Source organism: Euprymna scolopes, chromosome 30 (genome assembly GCF_053919585.1).
Source record: "Euprymna scolopes isolate OS-2025 chromosome 30, ASM5391958v1, whole genome shotgun sequence".
NCBI classification, from domain to species: Eukaryota; Metazoa; Mollusca; class Cephalopoda; order Sepiida; family Sepiolidae; genus Euprymna; species Euprymna scolopes.
The window spans coordinates 56,869,461-56,896,158 of NC_136511.1; the positions used below are offsets into that span (position 1 = coordinate 56,869,461).

General features: G+C 33.8%; 1 protein-coding gene across 3 annotated transcripts in view; it reads left to right on the forward strand.

Annotated features, from left to right (window-relative positions):
• Positions 1 to 26,698, forward strand: part of LOC145254815 (potassium channel subfamily T member 2-like) — a 534,670-nt gene that overhangs the window by 461,639 nt on the left and 46,333 nt on the right. For 2 of the 3 annotated variants that reach the window (XM_080113638.1, XM_080113636.1), the window contains 5 exons: positions 1,787 to 1,870; positions 6,242 to 6,373; positions 14,123 to 14,255; positions 22,669 to 22,753; positions 26,292 to 26,526. In XM_080113638.1, coding sequence (XP_079969764.1) covers positions 1,787 to 1,870; positions 6,242 to 6,373; positions 14,123 to 14,255; positions 22,669 to 22,753; positions 26,292 to 26,526 — 669 coding nt within the window. The remainder of the gene's footprint in view (positions 1 to 1,786; positions 1,871 to 6,241; positions 6,374 to 14,122; positions 14,256 to 22,668; positions 22,754 to 26,291; positions 26,527 to 26,698) is intronic. The other variant, XM_080113639.1, reaches the window with a different exon arrangement.

Consider the following 26,698-nt stretch of genomic DNA (forward strand, 5'->3'; position numbering starts at 1 on the left):
ACTAGCAGCAAAATCCCACCCTTCTCTGTAGAGTTCCCCAGATGCCAGAAAACTTTTTATTCTAATAGTTTTTTTTTACTCGAAATGCTTGCCTTAAGAATTCTCTTCATGCTCCTTGTTTTCTCGACTGTACCACCGTGCAGAAATTTAAATGTAATGTGAACAAACATCTGGCTGTACAATTTTCCACTTAGGATGTCCCCTTTAAATCTGTTCCGTAATACTAGTAACCCTTTACGTCTCAGTGGCAAAATGGTTTCGGGTGAATAAAAGAATAAAAATAAAAGAAACAGTTGTAGTCAAACTTGTATGCATGTTTTTGTATTAAAACGTAAAAGTATCTTGTCTAGTTGTGTTAGTTATTTTTTGTTTTGTTTTTATTAAAACGTAAAAGTATCTTGTCTAGTTGTGTTAGTTATTTTTTGTTTTGTTTTGTTTTTGTTTGTTTTGTTTTGTTTTGTTTTGTTTTTATTAAAACGTAAAAATAGCTTGTCTAGTTATATTAGTTATTTTTTTGTTTTGTTTTTGTTTGTTTTGTTTTGTTTTGTTTTTATTAAAACGTAAAAGTAGCTTGTCTAGTTGTATTAGTTATTTTTTGTTTTGTTTTGTTTTGTTTTTGTTTTTTGTTTTTTTGTTTTGTTTTTTATTAAAACGTAAAAGTAGCTTGTCTAGTTGTGTTAGTTATTGTTTTTGTTTTGTTTTTGTTTGTTTGTTTTTTGTTTTGTTTTTATTAAAACGTAATAGTAGCTTGTCTAGTTGTATTAGTTATTTTGTTTTGTTTTGTTTTGTTTTTGTTTGTTTTTTGTTTTTTTGGTTTTTGTTTTTATTAAAACGTAAAAGTATCTTGTCTAGTTGTATTAGTTATTTTGTTTTGTTTTGTTTTTGTTTGTTTTTTTTGTTTTTTGTTTTTATTAAAATGTAAAAGTATCTTGTCTAGTTGTATTAGTTATTTTTTTTGTTTTGTTTTGTTTTGTTTTTTGTTTTGTTTTTTATTAAAACGTAAAAGTATCTTGTCTAGTTGTATTAGTTATTTTTTTTGTTTTGTTTTTGTTTTGTTTTTTTGTTTGTTTTGTTTTTTTTTTGTTTTTTTGTTTTTTGTTTTGTTTTTTATTAAAACGTAAAAGTATCTTGTCTAGTTGTGTTATTTTTTTTGTTTTGTTTTGTTTTTGTTTGTTTTTTTTGTTTTGTTTTTATTAAAACGTAAAAGTATCTTGTCTAGTTGTATTAGTTATTTTTTGTTTTGTTTTGTTATTGTTTTTTGTTTTGTTTTTATTAAAACGTAAAAGTATCTTGTCTAGTTGTATTAGTTATTTTTTGTTTTGTTTTGTTTTTGTTTTTTTTGTTTTGTTTTTTATTAAAACGTAAAAGTATCTTGTCTAGTTGTATTAGTTATTTTTTGTTTTGTTTTGTTATTGTTTTTTTGTTTTGTTTTTATTAAAAAGTAAAAGTATCTTGTCTAGTTGTATTAGTTATTTTTTTGTTGTATTTTGTTTTTGTTTGTTTTGTTTTTGTTTTGTTTTTTATTAAAACGTAATAGTAGCTTGTCTAGTTGTATTAGTTATTTTTTTGTTTTGTTTTTTTTTGTTTTTTGTTTTGTTTTTTTTTTGTTTTTTTTTGTTTTTTGTTTTGTTTTTTATTAAAACGTAAAAGTAGCTTGTCTAGTTGTGTTAGTTATTTTTTTTGTTTTGTTTTGTTTTGTTTTTGTTTTTTTGTTTTTTCGCGTGTTATTTGCTCATTCTTTTTTTATTATTATTATTTTCCGCTTCTATCCATATTTTATTTACAGGCCTTTGTCAAAGATTATTTAATTACCTTTGTCCGACTTTTGCTGGGAATAGACCAAGCTGTAGGATCCGGACATTTATCATGTGTAAGTTTCGAAATCTAATTTCTACACTTTTTCTTTGTTATTTTTATGCTTAAACTCGATTGTTATAGCTTCAATAATACATTAATAGTTTTGCCGCATGCAATGGCGGGCAAAACAGCTGTAAATCACAGAATGACCTTAGGTTTGGCCATTTTCACAAAAATCAAAAATAATTCAATAAAACTTAAGTAAAACAGACCCTGTAGTAAATGTGGTACAGTAAGACCCCGGGATACTATAGCCCTAGAATACATTTTTTTTCAGGTTACGATGTGGAATACAAGGTCTTTCCGACCTCTGGTTACAGTATTTTCCCCGCCTTACGGTGTTATTTATAATGTTATTTGATTATATACATGTGTATTATATGCTGTACTGTATTTTGTTACTAATTTTTAATGCCGTATCCTGGGGTTCTACTGCATTGTGGTAACTGAGATATTTGTAGTTAAGAGTAAGATAGACAATTTTAAGTATTTAAGACCAAGGATGATCAACGACACCCATTATCACCACACTTTTGACTGGCCGCGTGTCTAATCTGTTCATAATGTATTTTCATATTTTGTGTAAATAAATATTTCAAAGTGATAAAGTCTATAAAGCATATATCCTTCTTGTAGTCTTATACAGATTTGAATATGTCAACTAGACTATAAAATTACGTCAGAAAATAGAAACATTCCCAAAGCCACACCATGCGTTTCTTTACTGATCATAAACTCACTGGCATCCTACCTATATATATATTTTGTCATTAAATGTAATGTATTGAGATTGTATGGTCACGTTAAGTGTTCACGTGTGAGGCTATTTAAAATATGCGTTGACGGCATAATACAAGAAAGTCGGTTGGAAAGTAAACAAAAGAAAAGGTGGATAAACAACACTTGTGAATCAAGCAAAGATCACAGTGTAGTATTTGTTCTGATGTTACACTTCATCTTTTCTGCCCTCGGTCAGTGAAGGAGATATCCTCCATGATCGAAACAATTTTTATTTTTGTTCCTATCCAGAGTGGTCCTTTTGGGGAGCTGGATTTTCCCCACATTAAAAACCGATCTTGTGTCTAACTCTGCCCTTGTGGAGAAGCAAATAAATAGAAACACAAAGACCTTGTTCCAAAAGCGTAAAGCTTGAAGGTCACTCAGTCACGTTAGTTTAAGCTAAGGGAGAAAATATTAAATAATCATAGCAGAATCTCTGGATACGAAAGACTATGCTTACAACATTTTCAGCTTACAAAATTTTCAGCTTATGAAGCGTGATGTGAAATTTTTATTTTGTTTCTGCATACAAAATTTTCAGGATACGAAAGATACGAGTGACAGAAAGACTATTTTTCAGGCACCTAATTCTTTGAAAATCTTTTTTTAAATCGAGGTTTTATTCGATTTAAATGTTTTAGTAATTTTCTTGAAATATTTCTGTTGATTTTTATCTGGAAAACATTTTTAACTTGACTTGAACTTGAATTTATATTTATATTTATATTTATCAACTCCACACCCAAATTAAAATTATTCTAAAAATTGAAAAATTAAAGTACACATTACAATCTTTACTGCATTCGAAGAATATTTTCTGTTATAATTTTTATCGCACACCCCCTAGAATTTTTGTAAGCGGTGGGGGAGTTTGTTATTATTTTTCTTATTAATCAAAAATTATCCTTTTTTTTTTAGCGCAACTGAGTGCCCATGTATTTGGTTACAGTCGTGACTTTACGAGTAATGGTTAAACTAACGATTTAAAAAAAATAGGCCATATCTCTCAGCCGTCTTTTATTAAATAAAATTTTATACTTTGATGTCAAAGAAAATAAAAAATAAAAAATGAATAGCAAGCGAAGGTATTAACGGTTTTGTTAGGTACTATTGGATTGTATTTCATTCTGGTTTTATATATATATTATAAAATTTAATGTGTGTTTTCAGAGAGTTTGGAACGGATTAGACGATTTACAAAAGTTTCAAAATACGAAAGTCAAACAGGGACCAATTAATTTATAAGATATATAAGTAACATTTACCATTAAATAACATTTAAATAAAATAACACATATTGAAGTAACCGATTCAATTACCGTGCATTTGTTTAATACGATGAAAACGGTACAGTAACTGCTTGTATGAGTCGATCAAAATCATTCCCAGCAGTGTTGATCAAACACCACTTCCCTCAAAAGTGTTGATCAAACACCACTTCCTTCAAAAGTGTTGATCAAACACCACTTCCCTCAAAAGTGTTGATCAAACACCACTTCCTTCAAAAGTGTTGATCAAACACCACTTCCCTCAAAAGTGTTGATCAAACACCACTTCCCTCAAAAGTGTTGATCAAACACCACTTCCTTCAAAAGTGTGATCAAACACCACTTCCCTCAAAAGTGTTGATCAAATACCACTTCCCTCAAAAGTGTTGATCAAACACTATTTTCCTCAAAAATGTTGATCAAACACCACTTCCCTCAAAAGTGTTGATCAAACACCACTTCCTTCAAAAGTGTTGATCAAACACCACTTCCTTCAAAAGTGTTGATCAAACACCACTTCCCTCAAAAGTGTTGATCAAACACCACTTCCCTCAAAAGTGTTGATCAAACACCACTTCCCTCAAAAGTGTTGATCAAACACCACTTCCTTCAAAAGTGTTGATCAAACACCACTTCCCTCAAAAGTGTTGATCAAACACCACTTCCCTCAAAAGTGTTGATCAAACACCACTTCCTTCAAAAGTGTTGATCAAGCACCACTTCCCTCAAAAATGTTGATCAAACACCACTTCCCTCAAAAGTGTTGATCAAACACTATTTTCCTCAAAAATGTTGATCAAACACCACTTCCCTCAAAAGTGTTGATCAAACACCACTTCCTTCAAAAGTGCTGATCAAGCACCACTTCCCTCAAAAGTGTTGATCAAACACCACTTCCCTCAAAAGTGTTGATCAAACACCACTTCCCTCAAAAGTGTTGATCAAACACCACTTCCTTCAAAAGTGTTGATCAAACACCACTTCCCTCAAAAGTGTTGATCAAACACCACTTCCCTCAAAAGTGTTGATCAAACACCACTTCCTTCAAAAGTGTTGATCAAGCACCACTTCCCTCAAAAATGTTGATCAAACACCACTTCCCTCAAAAGTGTTGATCAAACACTATTTTCCTCAAAAATGTTGATCAAACACCACTTCCCTCAAAAGTGTTGATCAAACACCACTTCCTTCAAAAGTGTTGATCAAACACCACTTCCTTCAAAAGTGTTGATCAAACACCACTTCCCTCAAAAGTGTTGATCAAACACCACTTCCCTCAAAAGTGTTGATCAAACACCACTTCCCTCAAAAGTGTTGATCAAACACCACTTCCTTCAAAAGTGTTGATCAAACACCACTTCCCTCAAAAGTGTTGATTAAACACCACTTCCCTCAAAAGTGTTGATCAAACACCACTTCCTTCAAAAGTGTTGATCAAGCACCACTTCCCTCAAAAATGTTGATCAAACACCACTTCCCTCAAAAATGTTGATCAAACACCACTTCCCTCAAAAATGTTGATCAAACACCACTTCCCTCAAAAGTGTTGATCAAACACTATTTTCCTCAAAATACTTGAACAAAAATATTTTTTGATAGTTGATCTAGTTTTTTCCTCCAGGTAAATTTTGGTTAACTTATTCATGTCATTTAAAAAATTATTTCTTACCTGTGTCACGCATTCTTTATCTCCTGTGGAGATAAAGGATTGGTGACACAGGTAAAAAATAAGAAGAAATAATAATGTGCCACGGGTAAGAAATGATAATAAGAAATAATAATAAGAAATAATAAGAAATAATAAGAAATAATAATGTGCCTATTATTTACAAACAACTGTTTTTATATAGTGTTTTGTTGAATCCATTCTACTACTTATCACCCCCTTTTTTGGTATTATTTATATTATTTTTCATACTTACATTCTTATTTACATCTATAAATATTAGTTAATAAAAATATATATTAAATTAAAAATAATATAAATGTATTAAATTAAAAATAATATAAATATAAACATTTTTTACATCATCCTATATGTATTGTTCAAATATATATATATATATATATATATATATATATATATATATATATATATATATATTACTTTCCTTATATAGTGTTGGATATTTTTTATTAATCTACTTTGGTTAATTTGATATGATTTAAAAGGATCAGGACCTGTTTAAATATTTTATTATATATATATATATATTTATATATATATATATATATATATATATATATATATATATATATATATATATATATATATATATATATAAATATATATATATATTTTTTGCTTTTGATTAATATTTTTCCCCCTTTAAAAGATGAAAATCACCAAGGAAGACCTGTGGATACGGACATATGGCCGTTTATATCAGAAACTGTGTTCCACAACCTGTGAAATTCCGATTGGTATTTATCGAACACAGCAGTTGGATGGCGGGGATACAAATTCAGTAAGTAGAAAATTTTCACTGCTTTATTCTTTTCCTGCATTATTTCCACCGGATACAAATCCAAAGGTATGACAAAACAAATGCTTTAAACAATGTGATTATGAAATTCTGCTGCAGAATTTATAAGAAGTGTGACAGTTTGGGGAAAATAGATATACTGTTCCTTCCATTTTTGAAAATATTTTGGAACTAGATCAATTTCAAAAGATATTTTAACGTCATATAATGTAATTGGACGCCTCTTCCTTCCTAATATCAGTAGTTAGTGCTTCAGTTGGTCGGTTGTTTTTGTTTTACAGCATATCAACTCTTTTCAGATCATTTAATTTCGAATCCAGTGATTTGGAAGAAAATTTTTGATAGAATATATTTGTTTGTTTTTTTTTGTTTTTTTGGGGTTTTTTTTTTTTTCAAGTTAGTTTCCATTTAAGACATAGTTAGGGCTCTAACAGGCACTACCACTCTGGGTCAGAGTGGACCTGGGAGCAATGGCAATTAAGGGGTGGTTCCACACTCCCCAAAGCCCGCAAGCTGGGGCCTCACCATCGGATATAGTTTAAGGTCATATCTATGACCTAGTGCTTCAGTCTCAAGAGACAATGGATACCGTCTGTAAGGATAGCTGCGCAAGTAATTGTAAGGCAAAGGTTATATAATCTCCAACCATACCTCTCCTGAATCGGCACTGCTTGCATCCAGCGGCAAGGAGAACTGCTAGACGACTGGAAACAATGCAAAGATAAACAGAAAACACATACAACACCTGGATTTCTCAAATAGTCATCCATTTTACATTTTACATGCATGGAGTTCTCAATATAGCAGGTGGGAGTTAGTTGGTGGAGAGACAGTCAGAGAGACAGTCAGGAGAGACAGTCAGGGGAGACAGACAGGCGGACGTCTGAAGCGAGACGTCACTTCAGAAACTAAGATGTGAAACTTTGAGTTCTTAATGAGGAAATCCCGACCGGTCGTATTAAATAAATTCACCATGTGTTTTGGATAAAGCTCATCTTTGTGTTTGTGATTTCTACAAAAAGGTAAATTGTATTGTTATAATATGTCTGTGTTATAAAATGTCATTACAACAACATCTCTCTCTCTCTAAGATACAACATCATATGTAATAAGACAAGAACTCTCACTAAGACTCATATCATTACTAATAAGAACTCACGTAACATACGCGCACAAGTGGTATAGTCTAATAATAATAATAATAACTATATAACACAACCATACCTCTCCTGAATCGGCACTGCTTGCATCCAGTGGCAAGGAGAACTGCTAGACGACTGGAAACAATGCAAAGATAAACAGAAAACACATACAACACCTGGATTTCTCAAATAGTCATCCATTTTAATACTGACCAGGCTCAACGTTGCTTAACTTTGGTAATCTAATGGGAACTGGTGTGTCAACGTGATTATGTCGTACACAGTACTAAAGTATTATTAGTGGAGATTTAGTATCCGTCTGCCTGAAGCCGAAATTATATAATTATTTCTAATGATCGTACTAGTGTTCATTTCAGGAGGAGAGGTTAGTGTAGTATCTATTCTGCTGTCATGATGCCAAAGTCCCAGACATTACCTCCTCCTTTATGGAGGACTAGTGTTCTATAAGTTAGCTAATTATGATATCATCTGCCCCAGTATTAACTCCTCCTTTTTTGCAGATGAGTATATAGATTAGTATCTGTTTTGTGGCCATTATACTATCCTCCCAGGGATTATCTTCTTTTTTTGGCGGGTGGAGGTAGTTGAGTAGTGCAATATGTTTTGTTGCCATGATACTATAATCCTAGGCATTACTTCCTCTTTGAGGAAGTAATAAGAGTAATATTTGTTCTGCTGTTGTTAATGTTATTATTCCATGCATTCCCTCCTTTTTTTTATGGGGGAGGTAGTAGTGTAGCAGCTGTTCATTCGTCATGATAGCACCTACCAGACTTTATGATTAAAGGGTGGACGTTATCATTCATTGACAGTGTTGTGGTATCATCCTTATTTAAATATACAATGAACTCTTCCGATACGTATATAATAATTCCACTCAGGGAGTCGAGTAGACGAAGCTACACTGGTGGCATTGTATTATTGCACTATATCCTGACTAAATTTTTAGACCATTAAAAACGGGCAAAAGTTATAGCCCATTGACTTAGAATGAGTGCTTTATGTCAAACTGATGGTTGAATATGGTTAAATTTGTGTTCGTTTTTTTTTTTTTTTTTGCATTAAGTACTAATCCCTAAGTTGGGGATGCACCACTACTGCCTGGAATAATGAATTGTTCCATGACGTTACTTCCGTCTATGACGTCACTTCTGGGGAACGAGGACCAGTTGACCAAGTCAGTCAGAGACGGACATGCGATTATGGTCGTCACCTAGTCCTGCAGTTAAGCAAAGATATTGCTTAATTTACCTTTTTCATGTTTTTTTTTCATTAATACATATTTATTTAACTGTTACTGTGCTCTCCCTCATCAATTATTCAAATACGAACATCACAACACCCTATTAATCCCTAACTGTGCATTGAATAGATACCATACTACTGAGTTCGCTACAACAAATTCCTGATGAACCGTCCCCTTAAGTAGACACTTTATTAAATATCCACACTAACATACTGTACTTACAATAACCCTTATCCCTGAGTGGCTTCCGAGCCTTGATAAGTGGTGACCACCTTGTAAAAAAAAAGAAACTTATTGTAACAAAGGTTTATGCTAAATCTTTTGTTAGATCACCACATAGTTTCTGAGAAAAGATGGACTGAACAGACCGACTAAAAAAAATTGTTATATAGTCTTCTTTTCAACATATGTGGTTTATTATGCTCTTTTCAGCGATATAATTTGCCAGATTACCAAAGCTAAGTAATCTTGAATTTGGTTAGTGTTTAAATGCCTAATCATTTGGGAATACAAGATGCTGTGAGTAAATAGTCCACCCAAGTGTATAAAAGGGTACCAGCCTTGTCGATAAGATAACTAATGACTAGGATACTGTCACAAGGGTGCTTTGAGCCATCAATACTGCCTAATCCATCTATATATCTATAAAAGTGAAAATGCGTGTGTGTGTGAGGATACTTCCCAACCTATATCCTCAACAGATTTTTGATCTACAGACTTTAAATTTGGTATATAGGATATTCAGGCATGTGGAAAACTTTTTAATCAGTTTTCATCCAGAAAAACGGGCTACTAAGGGGTAAAAATTGAAAAATTGATACATGGGGGTCGTCGGATTTTTATCTGTTGGCTAACTATTTCAGAAATGCACATGCGTGAATGGTTTACATCATAGATTCATTATGTTAAAAAAATAAGTAGGTTTGGAAACAGTTTTTAAAGCCGGCTGATTGGTATTGAGTATTTTTCTTCTTTTTTTTTTACTTACAAGAAGTAAACTGTTTAGAAAATCGTAATACTTCCATACACATATCTCAGTTTCTGTATGAATTAAAATATAATGTTATATAATGTTTATGCATATTTTACGACCGGAAAACGCCGGGTGGCCTGCTAGTACTATGGAAAAAGAAAAATTATTGTTTACTAACTTTGCTACGAAACCCGATGACAGCTAAAATGGTATGCAGGAGGGAGAATGAGCAATAGAGCTGCCCTCGAGCATCCAAATTAATGGGAGGGGAATATCCAATTATATTCAAACTCTCTCTGTTTCTAATAATAGTTCTAAGTACACACTCCCTCTCTCTCTCTCTTTCTCTCTCTCACACACACACACACACACTCATACACTTACACACACACGCGCTTTCTTCCTTCCATAATCATAATCTATTGGCGTCGATTATTAAGTTATGTTTTTAAAATTTGAAACTCTGAGTCTTAAATGTTCGTTTAACGTTTTTTTCTCTGTTTGTTCACTTTGCACTGTTCCAGTTTTTTCATTGTCGCTGATGAATTTACGCCGACTCTTTCCAACCTCTTATGGTTGTTTCGGGGTAATAAAACCAATGGTACGACCTTGAAATATGTATATATAGTGTCATAATAAATATTGTATATATATATATATATTTGTGTGTGTGTGTGTGTGTGTGTGTGTGTGTGTGTGTGTGTGTGTGTGTGTGTGTGTGTGTGTGTGTATTGTTACATGCGATTAAGTGGTGATACCGTTACAAGAGTCACTTAAAATGCATAATGACAAAGATTCTTCCCTTCCTTGATTAGATTTTTATTCAAGTGGGGGAGAAGCAACGAATTCATAACGTTCACACGCCAAATAACTAACAGAACTGGTGCAGACGGACGGCCCCTCCATACACTTCGTCACGTCACACATTTCTTTATCCCTTTCCCCTTCCCACATTTATTCTTTCTTTCTATTTCATAAAGAGAGAGGAAGGGCAGGGAATTTGAAAAAAAGTTGGCGCAAAAATGAACCTACATGGGGCAGAAAATATTTTTTTTAATTATTCTGAAATTTAACATTGTAGCAGGCAGACGTAGAATGACAGAATTTGTGGTGAAAAATTGTTAAATTTGCTACGTGCCCTAATCAATTCAATTTAAATATAATTGCATGGGATAAAGAGCCAACATGCCGATATATATTTATCAATACAGCAGAAAAGGGCAAACACCAAAAGAACCATGTTTACTGCAAAACGAGGAATGGACGTGTTACCACGAATATCAAGGAATAGTTAAAATTCCGGGAAGTTTGGAATTGGACGATGACTTCTCTTGAATATTTTATTTCTGTGAATCATTCATTTCGTTTGGATTATACCTTTCCTAACCCCTCCTCCTTTTAATCCCAATCCTGTCACTCCCATGAATAGATGAATAAACTCTTTGGACATTTATTTTCGTTTTTACTAAATGTTATCTTATATAATATAAAGAAAAAGCGAAAACAAAAGAGACATTGGCTAACTTGCGAACTTCCTTTGTTTGCTCCGCTTTGTTTTGACCCATTGAACCTTGCATTCTATGTTTTTTTTTTGTTTTTTTGCTTATTAAATTTTATCGCACTATAAAATAGTTGATGTATGTATAAATACATATATATAATCTTGTTATGTCCGGTACTTATCAAAGAACCTTAGATTACCTTGTCATTTGGGTTATAACATTCCATGATCGGCATATTATTTTTTTTTCATGATCGGCATATTATTTTTTTTCTTAACAGATACGTAATCGAGAATAAATTCCAATTTGGAACCCTCGAGGGGCGTATCATAACAATATATATATATATATAATTATAAAACTTGCTTGCTAAAATCTTATCTTTGACTATCGGGCTATGCCATCTTTTAAAAAAAGAGATGACAAATGAATTTATATATATATATATATATATATATATATATATAATTCCATTTTAAAATGTACTGCACTATTGTTTGTTCCAAAGATATATTACTCTAATAATAGCAAAAAGATACAATTGATTAATCGATTTATTTTTCTATGTTTTTAATTTGCCTTAAGAGCAAATTTCCGCATTATGATTCATACAAAATTATTTACTAGTAAATTTCCATTGATTCTACCCCATTTCCACCACTAACTATTAATACACTGTTGTCTCAGTGACTACCATACACTCATTAACCGTTATCCTCGAGTGGCCTTCGGGCCTTGATAAGTGGTGACTCCCATGTAAAAAAAAAAGATTTTAAAAAAAGTTTTAATTTAAATTGTCTCTCATTCTTTTCTATAATAAAGTAGCTAATCCTAATGTTTTATTCTTTTCCTCTAAGTGTAATAATGTCATTCTTCCTTAGATAAGGAATTGCCAATAATTTTGTGTTACATTCTATATCATCTTGATCGTTATCACTCATTGACAGTGTTCTCATATCATCCCTATTTAAATATGCAATGGACTCTTCCGATAAGTATATATGTAACAGAACGCATGTGAAAATATCAACAGTAGCCAAAGGATGGATGGCAGGCGATTTTTTTTTTTTTTTTACATAGGCGTCACCACTTATCAAGGCCGATAGGCCACTCAAGGATAAGGGTTGAAGAGTGTAGAGTAGTCAAAAGGACAATATAGTAATCGATAGTAATGGAAGTTCGGTAAATTTGTTAACTTAAGTGGAACGGCTCATCAGAACCTTGTTCACGTTGGACTTGAAGACAGCCATATTATAAACAGCTGGAAAGCAGGAAAACGGAAGACAATTCCACAGGCGTGCAGTTCTAAGAAAGAAGCTTTGATCATGGAATCTATGTTTAGGTTTAGGCACAGATAAAGAGTGTGGAAAATTATTGATAATGTTTTCAGCTAGTCTAGTGTTTCTTGTGAAAGTTTGGCGAAGGAGCAGGAGCAGCGTTTGAACATGTATGCAAATTGGCAAGTGTGCTCGTGTTATGGTGTCCATGATATGAATAGTGCGATTAGTGCTAGGTATCGCCAGGCTTGATGAGTCTTAACCTTTTGACCCTCATCGCCCTCACCGACGACCTGCACTCATTGCGCTATTCACGTCATGAACTCCATAAAACTCGGGCTTGCAGCTGAAGAAAAAGAGAAAAAGACACCATGTGATCGGGAGAAAAAAAGTCGGCGCCGAAGGAGATGGACGTGTAAAGTGAAGGCTAGAATGGGCCGGATGTAGCTAGTATGTGGTCAGAAGAAAGAGTATAGTCAAAAAAGATGAATATATGAGAAATGGCTGTCTATGGCTGGCGTGTAGCGGAGCAGAAGCAATAAACTTTTAAGCTGCTGTTGAGACGAGGGGAAAAAATGGTAATAAACAACTTATGTTAAAGAAGAAATAAAAGCCGAGTCGGATTTATTTATTTTTGTTTGTTGTTCCTTTCTGACAGTGCTGGACGGCGTGGAGGTCTGAGAGAGGTTTGAACTGTAACGAACACAGTTCGAGCATAATGGTCACGTTGCTTTACTGTAATATAATATAACCTTAAAAGATTTTTAGATCATTAAAAAAACGGATAAAAGTTATAGCACATCGATTTAAAATGAGTTCTTTATACAAAACAGATGGTTGAATATAGTTACGTTTGTGTTCATTTTTGCATTAAATACTAATCCCTATTGATCCCTAACTGTGCACCAAACAGATACCATAATACTTAGTTCGCTGCACCTTATCATAACAAAAGTCTATACTAAATGTTTTTGCCAGATTTCCTCGTAGTTTCTGAGAAAAAGTGGAATGAACAATCAGACTAAGAGAAATATGATATAGATTTTTATTTCCCACAAATGCGTTTTTCTTATTTATTATCTCCCTTTTCAAGGACATTAAAGACCAATAAATAAGACTAATGACAAATTTACTAACATTTCAAGACGAGCTTTTAGATTTTAGAGAAAACCCTGGGTGTTGGTCACAACTTTGCTACATTGTTTCATGTATATTTCCCTTGGCGTTACATATCCCTGACAAACCCGCTTAGCAATAAGATCTCACCCCTTCATTATCGTTGTCTCTAAATGCCAGAAAGCTTTCTATTCTAATAGTTTCTTCCCTCGAACAGCTAGACTTTGGAATTCCCTTCCTGCTGCCTGCTTCCCTGACTGTACTGATATGCAGAAGTTTAAATGTAACATAAACAATTATCTTGTTAATCTTTCCTAGACATGGTCCCAAATAGTAGCCTCTTATGTCTAAGTGGCGATATGCTTTGTAAAGGGTGAACATGAGTAAAAAAAAAAAAAAAAAAAAAAAAAAAAAATTTATGCACCGCCATAAGAACTTTCTCCTTCTTTTGCAGGTTTCTCTGAGTATGATTCATGAAAACGAGGAACAGTCAACATATCGCACAACTACAACTCCTGAACGGCAGGAAATCGCACAAATGGTCAAGTGTCGAATGGCCAATCTTAATCTTCCAGTAAAAGACTATGGTAAGTAATTAAGATGGCTTTGTTGTCTATCGTGGCAATGTACATTTTAATCAAAAAAGCTGAAGTAAAAAAAAAAAAAAACAAGTGAAGCATGCATGGTCCCCTGTGAGAGCACAATGAATGAGGCATAAAAAAATGATCATCATCCCCCATTTAGCCCCAGAAGTCCCCAGGAGACGTCAAATCCTGGTGAAAATGAACAAACGGTGCAGTTTTAAGTCTTAACATATGTAAATTTGACTTCTGCACCATGCAAAAAAAAAAAAAAAATGACTAAGTCCATCATTTGCCCCCACCCCATTTAGCCCCAAAAGTCCCCAAGGCCTTAACATATTTTAATTTGAGTTCAGCACCATGCAAAACTGCTAAACAGACATACACAGAAAACTTTGGACAAATATGGTAAAATAGTCCCAAAAATGGAGTGCTTTTATTAGCCCTAAAAGAGCCCCTGGGGCACACCCAAGAGTTATCGCGAAGTATAGGCAAACAAAATTAGGTACTAGTGCACTTATGTATCGTGCTGTCATAATAACGTTATTATTTAAAAAGCCATTCTTAATATGGGGAGGGGAAGGTGTTTTGTACCTATTCTATACTTTAACTTTACAATTGAACAAAAAAAAACATATCATAAAACTTTAATTAAACTTGGAAATACGATTTAAAAAATAGCCTGGATCAGTAAGTGCACTAGCACCCAAAATTATATAGAAATCAGTTAGTTACAACTTTTCAGAAAGTTTTATAAAAATCCAAGGCATCAAAGTGTTAATTTTAACCATTTTAACCCGAGAGGCACCCCGCGGGGGGGGGGACAACCAGAGTTTTCCCAGAAAATCCGTTCTGTTACTTTTTTACTTGTAATATGCTTAATGTTTGTGCAAAATTTCAAAAAATTCCAAGACATGGTTATTGAGAAAAGTGTGAACTAACGAATTAATGAATGGAAAAGGGTGAATTTACAGGTCCACCCTCATTTTGACCAATAATGCAATAACAATAACAGAACATTGACTATTGAATCGAAAATGTGTTCTTAAAACCTTTTTTTTTTTTTTTGCTATTTAACATTAAAACAATATCTTGAAAAAAAAAAACAAAGAGAAATACTTCTTTTCCTATTCATTTTCTTAATTTAAAATTCATTTTTTATAGAATGGGTATTGCACCAAATTTCAAAAAATCCCAAGGCGTAGTTATTGAGAAAAGTGCGAACAGACGAACGGATAAATGGACAAGGGTGCATTTCCAGGCCCACCCTCCTTTTGTCAGGGCCCCCCCCCCCACACACACAAAAAAAAACTGTCTTTTAGAAGATTTTGTCAACATTGAAAGAAAATCCAAAGAATTGAAAATTGGGGCGGAGTTAAATCTCTCCACTTTCGAATTGTAGTTATGAATATTATTAGCTGTATATAACCGACTTTGCCCGGTCCAAATATATTGGCGGGTGGAGGGATCAGTCACATTCAATTTTTTTGAGATACTCTGGATATTCTAACTTGTTACGAGAAGTTTAATGTTTAATTTAGAGAAGCATAAAACACATTCATCTTGGTCTATGGAAATCAAATGCGAAGTAACTCTGATCGCTTAAGGGGGAAATAACTCTCATTTCTTAAATAAATAAGTTTACTTCCGGTTTTAAACGCAACTGTTTTCAGTTATTAATAATTGAAAATAAATTAAATCAAATATAAATTAAATTAAAAATGAATTAAATAAATCAACTTTAAATAATGTTTCTAAATAGAACAATAAAAACGATTCTATTATAACAAACAATTAATAACATTGAGCCAATTATTAAAATGGATTTTCTTTAATGTAATATGCAAATGAGGTTACTCATTGAATGTAGATTTCTTTTAAATGAATAGTATATATAGATATAAATAGAAATCATGTTGGACTAAAACTGTATATGAGATTATTTTCAGTATGAAAATAGATTTGTGAAATGGTGTACTTTTTGTACATATTAATTAATTTGTGAAGAAACAGACAGGAATACGACTTTATTATAATACAAGATTCAAGCAAGCAAGCAAAAACACCCGGACGATCCAGAGTTCTATAATTCTTTACATATACTAGCAGGCTATTTAATTTAGTCATTTTAAATAGAAAAAGTAGACTTAATATCAATGTAAACTCAACTTTATATATATACTAGCATTTCAGCCCGGCGTTGCCCGGGTGTTTGGAGGTGTATGTTGAGAAAAAAAAAAAGAAAAAGAAAAAGCGGTCAATTTTTTTTAACTTTGACCCCTATTATGTCCCCTTAACATTTATTGTTTTGGACTCAAATCAAGTTATTAAGTTATATCCATGTCCAAGGAACCTATATCTAAAATTTCAAGTGTTTAGACCCACAATTGGCGGAGGAGTTTGGTAGAATTCTCAAAGGTCAAATCGTTGAACTTTGACCCCTTGCTCGGGTGTTTGGAGGTGTATGCTGTGCAAAAAAAGCAAAAAAACAAAAAAAAATGGTTAATTTTTTAAAACTTTGACCCCTATTATGACCCCTTAAAATTTATTGTTTCGGGCTCAAATCACTTTATTAAGTTAGATCCATGTTCAAGGAACCTATATCTAAAATTTCAAGTGTCTAGACCCAAAATTGTCGGAGGAGTTTGGTAGAGTTCTTAAAGGTCAAATCGTTGAAATTTGACCCCTTAACAGCCAAATTTCTGGCTGACACCCGTCACATCGATTTTCCCAAATCTCAGTACCCGGTATTTCAAATTTCGAGTCTATAGACTAAAAATTGACAGAGTTATTGCGTAGGGAAATGTACACAGACAGACAGACACACAGACAGACAGACAGACACGTTCACTTTTATAGATATATATATATATATATATATATATATATACATGAAAAGATATGAAGGTGAATGTTATGATTGAGAAAACTAGCTGGATAGAGTAACATATTAAAAAGCGTGTATTAGGGGTATATAACATAGTTTAGATGTGCCAGCATATCACAACTTTTTAAAATTTGCTAGATTCTGTTGTTAGCATTACTGATTTCTTTAAAAGAAGGCACTCTGAGGGGAGAAAGCGTAGAACGGAAGCTTCCGTTCAGCCTCAAAAGACAACGATTATCTCCTGTAAGGGTAGTTGCACACGTAATTATGAGACGTGGGTTGGGCAATATTCCAACCACACCTCTCCTGAATCGACACTGCTGGATTTTACTGGTAAGGAGATGTCTAGGGCGACTGGAAACAATACTGAGATAAATGGAGAACGCATGCAGTATCTGAAATTCCCAAATGGTCACCCATATCAGTACTGACCAGGCTCAACCTTGCTTAACTTCAGCGCGCAAATGGGAACCGGTGTGTCAACATGATTATACCGTATATAGAAAACATGATACTATGATATTAATAGGAGTTGAACATGAACAGACACGACCTTTTTACATCATGCAACACAGATTTTTATTTTTCCTTTCCTTTAAATTGAACTAGCTTGGGTGCCAGGCGTTGCCCGGCGTGTTTGGAGGTGTGTGTTGAGCAAAAAACAAAAACAAAAAAAGAAAGAAGTGGTAGTAGGTAGCCAGGCTCGAACCTGTACTGTGAAGGAGGAAAAGAACGTGAAAAAAAAATGTAACGTCTTTGCCGTTGCATCCATCATCAAACCAGAAGTAGCGATGGTTTAAATTAAGGCTAGCCATTCGAAAAGAGGGGATGATTTCCGAAAATATCGGTGAAAAAAGTGGCCCCTCCTTGTAGAAAAGTGCCTAATTGAGGGTGAAGGAATGAATGTGTTTAGCCAATTTGTCGATATTTGTCGTCTGAAGGGTCGAGCTTCAAATCGATACCAATCTCATGGAAATCCGTCGTCTCTGTCAAAGTTTTAGGCAGACATACATACATACATACATACATACATACATACATACATACATACATGTAAACGGACAGGTGAGATTCATATTATAGACTAGCGAGGGGTACCCGGCGTTGCCCGGGTATTTGTAGGTGTGTGTGGTGTTAAATAAAAAAGAAACCAGGGACGGGGGGGGGGGTAGGATCGAAGCCGAAACCCTGAGGCAAAGTTTTAAAATAAAATCGGCCAGCCAGAATGAAGCATTGTTATAAGCGAATAAGTGAAAGATGTTTGAAAGTCGTCGAGCGTTACGACGATGACGATGTAAGCATTGTTATAAGCCAAGTAAGAAAAGAAAACAACGTTTTAATTAAGCGGGGGGGGGGTAATCAAAACATCGAAAACAAAACTAACGTAAGGCAAACGAACGATGAAAACAGAAAAACGAACAAGTGAAAAATGGCTTAAATAAGCCTGTTTTGATATTAAAATTTAAAAAATCGGTGGGTACCCGGGTGTTTTGGGGTGTCGCTAAGAATAAGCGAAGTAAAAAAAAAAAAAAGGAAAACGAACGTTACGTGAAAAATGGCTTAAATAATACAGGATTCAATATTTAAATTTAAAAAATCGAAAAAAAAAAACATCTCACATCACGATTTGAACCCAAAACGTTTAGATAATGAACCAAGGCCTTAACTACCTGAGCTAAAGCGACGTATATGAAATTTGTTCGGTTTTTCAAGTATTTAAAGTAAAGCAGGTCACGACGTCATCTGACGCATGCGTTGTTGACCCCCCCTTCCCTGTCGAAAATTGTCGATTTCGGGGTGAAAAAGTAACGTCTCTCTCTCTCTCTCTCTCTCTCTCTCTCTCTCTCTCTCTCTCTCTCTCTCTCTCTCTCTCTCTCTGTTTGCATCTCTCTCTCTTTCTCTCTCTCTCTCTCACACACACACACTTCGTCTTCCTTACTCTAAAGAGTGTTACTAAAAAAGAAAATGGCGTCTGGGTTTGTTTTTTTGTAAAATCTTCGATCGTTAATATTTTTTGTAATCGTATTTTTTTTTTACTTCACATTTTTGGCTTGTTATTTTTCTTTAACTATCGTATCTAACTATTTTTAACGTGCTAATAACTTTGGTAACGTTGTCATAGCGTAGAAGTTCATAGTTTAGCTTGTGTGAGGGTTAAAAAAAATTTTACCGATAACAACAATATTTTTTAAATTCAGACTGCCATTACAGCTTGCTGACATCAAGATCACGTGACATGACTCAGCGGGTTTTAAATACAAGTTGACCCAAAATAAACGGCCCTGTGTATACTTTATGTAGAAGAGTTGACGCCCGTATTTTTTGGGGCAGTTATAAATCGATTAAAAAATATGTAATGTTTAACATTAAAATGTCACTTTTTTGCCCCCCCTCCTGCAGAAAATCGATCAGTTGACGCACTTCTGGTGGTTCTTTTGGGCCAATATTTCGATATTTGTCGTCCGGAGGTGGGGCTTTCATATGAGAACAAGTTTGTGAATTTTTGTTCCGTCGGTCAAAAGTTTTTAGCAGACACACAAACATACATACATACATACATACATACATTTTCGCTTATATATATATATATAGGTAGAAAACAGATTGATTCGATATTTCTATAGGACCTTGTAGCTTTTATTTAGCATTCATGTTTTTATGTAATGTTTGTGAATTACTCTTTACCTATGTACAAAACGTTTTTATGCCCTATTGACGTTGCTAATGTAAGCTGATATACTGCAAATAAACTTTAAATATTATTGTTAATCTCGGTTCCTGGTATCTTCTTCTGACATGAACAAAAGGTTGCTACGTTACACAAAGAATACTCATATATTCTCAACACGTCGTTAGCTAAAACGAGGAAGTTAAATATTAAAACTTTACAAAGCTATTAAGTAAATACCTAAGCTACGTATAGTATTTTTTTTATTTAAAGAAAAATGGCTCTTCATGCCCTAAAGTTATCTCCCTTGCTAAGAGAAACAATGAAGCCTTTATTGATCTGCTCAGAGTTATCTGCCCCTGCATTGAGCAGACGACAACACAAAACAAGGAAAATTCAAAATGGAGGAAGTTACCGTAATCGATTCGGCGGCAGAGAATTGAATCCTCCTCATTACAAAGCAATTCTTTCAATTGTAAAATTGTTAATAAATCATTTTAATTGTCTATCTTCATAGAATCGTTTTCATTCATTTATCTATTAGCCATACTGGAGGAACTTTATTTGGCCATCTTAATAGTAATATAGTACTAGGTGTGTCAGAAACTTTGTGAAAAATATTGAATAATTCGCCCCCCTGCCTTTCCAAGCTTATAACTACTCGAAAAAATGTAATTCAAACCCTAATTTATTTTTCAATTAAAGGAGCAAGGAGCAAGGTTTCATTTAAAAAAAAACAATGTGATTTAAAAAAAAAAAAAGTTTTAAACTTAGGACTTTACAGGTAAATTGCTAAATACATTTCTTTTTTTTTGTTTTAAATTTGAATATATTATTTATTGATCTTTTATCTTCAATTTGTGATACATAAACTTTGGTGAGTAAATTAATTATTTACTTTTTAATAAACATTTCAAAATGGGAGAGGCGTGAATTAATTCGACCCCCTGTTTTTCCAAGCTTATAACTACTCGAAAAATGTAATTCAGACCCTAATTTTTTTTCAATTAAAGGAGCAAGGAGCAAGGTTTCATTAAAAAAACAAAAAAAAAAACAACGTGTTTTTTTTGTTTGTTTTTTTTAAAGGGTTTTAAACTTCGGACTTTACAGTTAATTTTCTAAAAAAAAAAAAACACTTCTTTTTTGTTTTAAATTTGAATATATTATTTATTGATCTTTTCTTTTCAATTTGTGATATATAAAACTTTTGTGAGTAAATTATTTACTTCTTAATAGACATTTCAAAATGGGGGGGTGGATTTAAAAAAAAACGCTTGTCTAAGATATTATATTCGGTTTATTGGAAAGAGCATAAAATTTCACATTGACCCTGAAAATATCGTAAAATAGAATCAATAGAAAAATTTTGATAGATTTTTAAAGTTTAAAAATTGAAAAATACTGAATTCGTAAAATTCAATTAATTTCATTACTGTTCCAATCTCGCCGTGATAAAAAAAAAAATATTTCTATTACTTTTTATACAACTTTAATAGTTTATTTTGGAAGTATAATCCATAAAGGAAATAAACAACCCACTTTTAAAAGAGAAATTACGAGTTTTTTATATTTTATTCACAGTTTCGTGTTAGGGGTGTCAAAAATTCCTACAAAAATTCTGATACACCTAATATAGTGCTAGTCGATTTGTGTAGTGAGATTTGGACGCAATTCTGATTCCAACGAATGCTAAAAAGCAAATCGCTTTAATTGCAAGACGTGGGAGAAGGGATAGATATTAATAAGTTATTTCGTGTAGATGGCTGTAGACGTTTCTCTCTCTTTCTCTTTTTTCTTTTTGTGGTTTGCTTCCTCGTTTTGTAAGTTCGCGTCAACTTATTACTTTGACAAAGACTTGTTGCTTTTAGGTGTTTGAACGATTCTAATTGGTCAAAAATACTTTGAGTTAAATACATTCCTGTGAAAACTTACTTAGAAGTGAAGAGGAAAAAACTCTAAACGAAGCGGAGAAAGAAAGGGAGTATCAATTAGCGACTAGTCGGAATCTCACTACACTTATAATCTTGTCACAGTTTCCACCAAAAGAAACCGCTCATCAAAAAATGGTATCAATTCAAAACATAAAAACCACAGCCAACGATCCTTCAACAAGTACTTCGACATGAATAATTATCCTGTGGAACTTGGAATAGTACAATTCCCGCTAGAATAATATTCACAACTTTCCCAGCTTCAATTTGATATGACACATGAATATAAACCTCAAGCAGATGACACAAAAACAAACACAAATCAAGAACAAAAACGACGACCAGCACTGCAAAGCCACGATGTCTACAACTACGTCCACCGGACGAGTATAAATACAGTGGTTTTCTTTCAACAAGCGGTCAGACGCAGCTAGATCAACTCATCAGCAGCAGCAGTCATGTCTCTGCAGAACGGTTTAGGCTACCTCCCTGACAATGGCCGAACCCAGTAGCAGCAGTGACCACTCGCCGTCGAAGCGCTCCATTCCCAGCAGTCCAGCTTCTCAAGCCATCACGTGCTTTCTGTAGCCACTAGCGACGACCTCGTAGCTGTGCCAGTTCAAACACCAGCCTAATACCTCCTACCACTATTCAGTTTCTTTACGGAAAATAAACCTGAACGGATTTATATTCGTTCACGACGGTACCTACTACGTTTGTCATCTCTTCTTTGCCATTGTCGTTTTTTTTTTTTTTTTCATCTTTTTCTTGCCTGTGTCATCTTTTAGTCGTAGGGTCGATTGCCACCGACATTCGGCCCCACAACAAGTTTACCAATTATTATTATACTTTACAATTATGTATATGAGAAAAATGGTTCTTATTTCATGTCTATTTTGCATTAATGAACTTTGTCTCCCTTTCTTTTTTCAGACAATTGCAGTGACAAAAAGAATTGTTTGTCTTACGTCATCACAAATCCGAGCTACGATACCAAATTAGTCCTTGATGATATTATGTAAGCATGGGTTATTTATTATTCTTTTTTTTTAAGTAAATAAGAAATAAAAATGTTTGGCAGACATGGCAGCAGTTCATTCTATCTCTATCTAAATTTGTTTTCTATTTAATTATTTTGAAACAATTGATTAAAAAAAAAATCTTTTTGAAATCTGAAAATTTTATAGTAATCCGACGGTTTTATTTTTCCTAAATAATTAGTTACAAAAATTATTGCAGAGTTAATATTTCCTGAAAATTTCTTCACCATTCATTAAAAGTGTTATTTTTCTTATACTAATGGAATTCACCAGGCGTTGTTTGTGTGGGGATATATTGCTGATTAAAACTAATTGCAAAGGTCGCTGGGAAAATAGTGGGATCCTTCTACCGCTCCAGAAGATACCTCACTAATGATGCAATTCTCTATCTGTATAAAAGCCAAGTATCTATCCTGCCTTGACAGAGTACAAAATAGACTTCGTGGCTTGGTGGGGGATGACCTTTTCTCTTCCCTGCAACCTCTCTCCCACAGAAGAGACGTTGCGAGCCTGTCTCTGTTTTATCGTTATTTCCATGGCAAGTGTTCATCTGAGCTCCATTCTCTGCCCACCTCCCACCAATCTTTCACGAAAAACACCCGACTGGCTGAAACCACTGTCAATAATTTTCCCCACTCTTTATTAGTGCCTAAATCAAAACGTAGATTCCATGAACAAAGCTTCTTTCTTCGAACTGCACGGCTGTGGAACTCTCTGCCGCTTGCCTGGTCCCCCCCCCCCCACGATTTCAATTTGGATGTCTTCAAGTCCAACACAAACAAATTCCTAATGAACCGCCCCCTTAAGTAATGACACCTATCAAATCCCCAATACTATTACTACGATACTATCCCACTGATTAGTGTATACACGATAACCCTTATCCCCGAGTGGCTCCTGGGCCTTGATAAGTGGTGACCCCCATGTAATAAAAAATATATATATAGTTACGTTTACAGGTTTTGTTTTGAAACAAAAGTTAAAAATAACATTTGCAATATGAGATCAAGTAATTAAAACGCCTATTTCGTTAGTGTTTTCTATATAAAACAATACTTGTTTTTTTTTATAGACAGCTGTAAAACGCCACATAGTTTCAACGAATGAAAACGAATTCATTTTTACATAATTATTTTGAATATTAAAAAATACAAATAAAAAAAGATTATTTCAACGTTTAAGCATTTTTAAATACATTCTCCGTTAAGATATTATTTGTTTAATTGTATTTTTGTTTTATTAAACGAAGAAAATCTATTTAAAAAAATGAATTTCGTTTCTTTATGTTCTAATATATTTCAGTCATTTTAGGGAGCTAATCGATAATTGTCCCCAATGATCTCTAATGAAATCGAAAGGGAATTTCAATGGTACCTGTAGACTCCCTGGAAAATTTAACCTTTAATTAGCATATCGATTTCTTTTACAGTAAAACAAACATTGACTTCATATCATCCACTACTTCTAATTCTATCTTTTCAAAAAAAAAAAAAAGTTTTTTTTTAATGTTATTTTGCCATAATCATGAAACACCGAAGATGTTATTGATGATGGTGCTGTATACATACATCATTATGTATGTGATTTATATAAGCAAAGTTTATCTATTTGTGAGTAAGTTTGTCTTACCGTGCAGATACTTATTTAATATCATTGTGAGTGAGTAGAGATCAGGATGTCCCGTGGAAGAGAGATGAGGAAAGAGATTGACTCCGAGTAGTTTAAAACACCTTTTATTTCCAGAACGCCATCTTACCGGAAGCCCCAGCTACCGGAAGTGTCCTCAACTGTCAACCCACAATAAATGTCTTTCGTATATATATATATATATATATATATATATATATATATATATATATATAACATCCCCCCTCCCAAGGTCCTTTGCTATTGAAATGCAAGTTCACTTAACCTATATAATCTTGCATCCATCTGGGTTGATGTATTGGTCGTCCTGACCTTGATCGAACTCCTAACTCTGGGGTTGCTGGGTTTGGTGCTCCTGATCTTGGTTGATGAACTTGCTTGGGTAAACTGAATATTGTGTCAGGGTAAGGTTGTGCTGTTGGTACCTTTGAATGAGGTACTAGCAGTAGATCTCAACGGTTTCAGCATATAGTTCTGCCATTATCCATCAGTACCAAGTATGACCTTCGTTGAGAGCAATGTTCAATCACTTTGCCTATCCTGGATCAAGTTTTCCCATCACGTACTCTGATGTGATCCCCTATCTTTAGTGAAGGCAGCACATGCTTATTGCTGATATGCTGTTTTACCTTCTGCATGTTAGTTGGGGATGATCTGCAAAGATCATAACCATCATTTCTTATGCTTGGAAGAAGTGTTCTCAGTTGGCGGTTCATCAGTTTAGCTGATGGTGAAGGAGAATTATTTTTGCCAGGTGTTGTACGTAAGGTTAGTAGAGCAAGATATGGATCGTCTCCAGTCTGGAAACATTTGTGCAGTGTTTTCTTCACTTTTTGGATGGTTCTCTCGACTAGATCATTAGATTGTGGGTATTCTGGACTGCTAATTACATGGAAAAAATCCCATCTTGTAGCAAATTCCTTGTATTGTTGAGACTTAAATTGGGGGCCATTATCGGATATTACCTGTTTGGTATACCATGGCTCGAGAAGATATGTTTTGTACAGGTTATTACTGTTGATGCGGTTGTCTCAGTGAGATGGCTGAATACAAAAAATTTTGAGTGGTAATCCACTACCATGAAGTAATCTTTCCCCCACAGCCTGAAGAGGTCTGTACCAACCTTATGCCATGGTTGGTCAGGAATGTCATGCCATATTTCTGGCTCTGAACTTTGTCGGTTGATATGAATTGCAATTTTTTATCATGTCCTCTATCTTTTTGTTCATGTTTGGCCAAAAAAGAGACAGCCTAGCATTAGATTTGGTTTTCTCAATACCAAAATGTGCATGATGTAAAATCCTGCACATTTCTGCTCGCATATTAGTCGGAACAACAATTTGTTGACCCTTTAATAGTAGTCCTTCCTGGTATGTCATGTCATGTCTGTAATTAAAATATGGTTGAAGACAGGCGTTGAGATTATTTCGATGCTGTGGCCATGCTGACTTGATTTGCTGTTGCAGTTGTTGTAATGTTTCATCATTAGCCATCTGGATCTGGCATGTTCATGATCGCTTTGCATTTTTTGTCATCAGGTTCAACTCCTCTACTTTCTGATTTGTAAGATATTGAGCACTTTTGTCTTATTTGTAAGATAGTAAGCATTTTTACGCATTACTTATTTCACTACATTTAGAGGATCATTTCAAAGGAATTAATTCAGTGGGGCCCTATTTAATTTACCCTGTTCTCATACCTCTAATATTATTTAAATTTTATCAGGGTCCCCAGACTATAGATCCCTTAGAGTCCTCTCTAGTCTTTGAACCCTGCGTTTCAACACGTACATAAACCCAATACTACAGCTACTAACGTCATATTTACTCACTTCTTTTTATTTATTTATCTTTTTTTTTGTACTTTCAGCTACCTAATACGACCAAGCTCCCTGTCCCCACACCCGTCTCCATTGGTGGACGAACGAAAGCTGATGAAGAAACAGTCATTCAAAGATACGAAGCTGCATAGTCTCAGTGAGAGAGGTGAGCCCACAGGTGCTGACACTAGTGACTCTGACGAAATTCCAGACAGCAAGCTAAGGGGTATGCAACATTTCAGACGGACACGGATATCAACAGTCATCTTGGAAGACAACAGTAGGGTAAATCATCAAGAAACAAAGAAGAAAATATGTATATATATATATATATATGTGTGTGTGCAGATATGCATATATTTATATATATATATATATATAAATAATCCATGTCGTTTTCGTGTATTTTAGTTTGACTAAATTACAGTATAATACAGTGTTATTTCCTGCTTTTCTG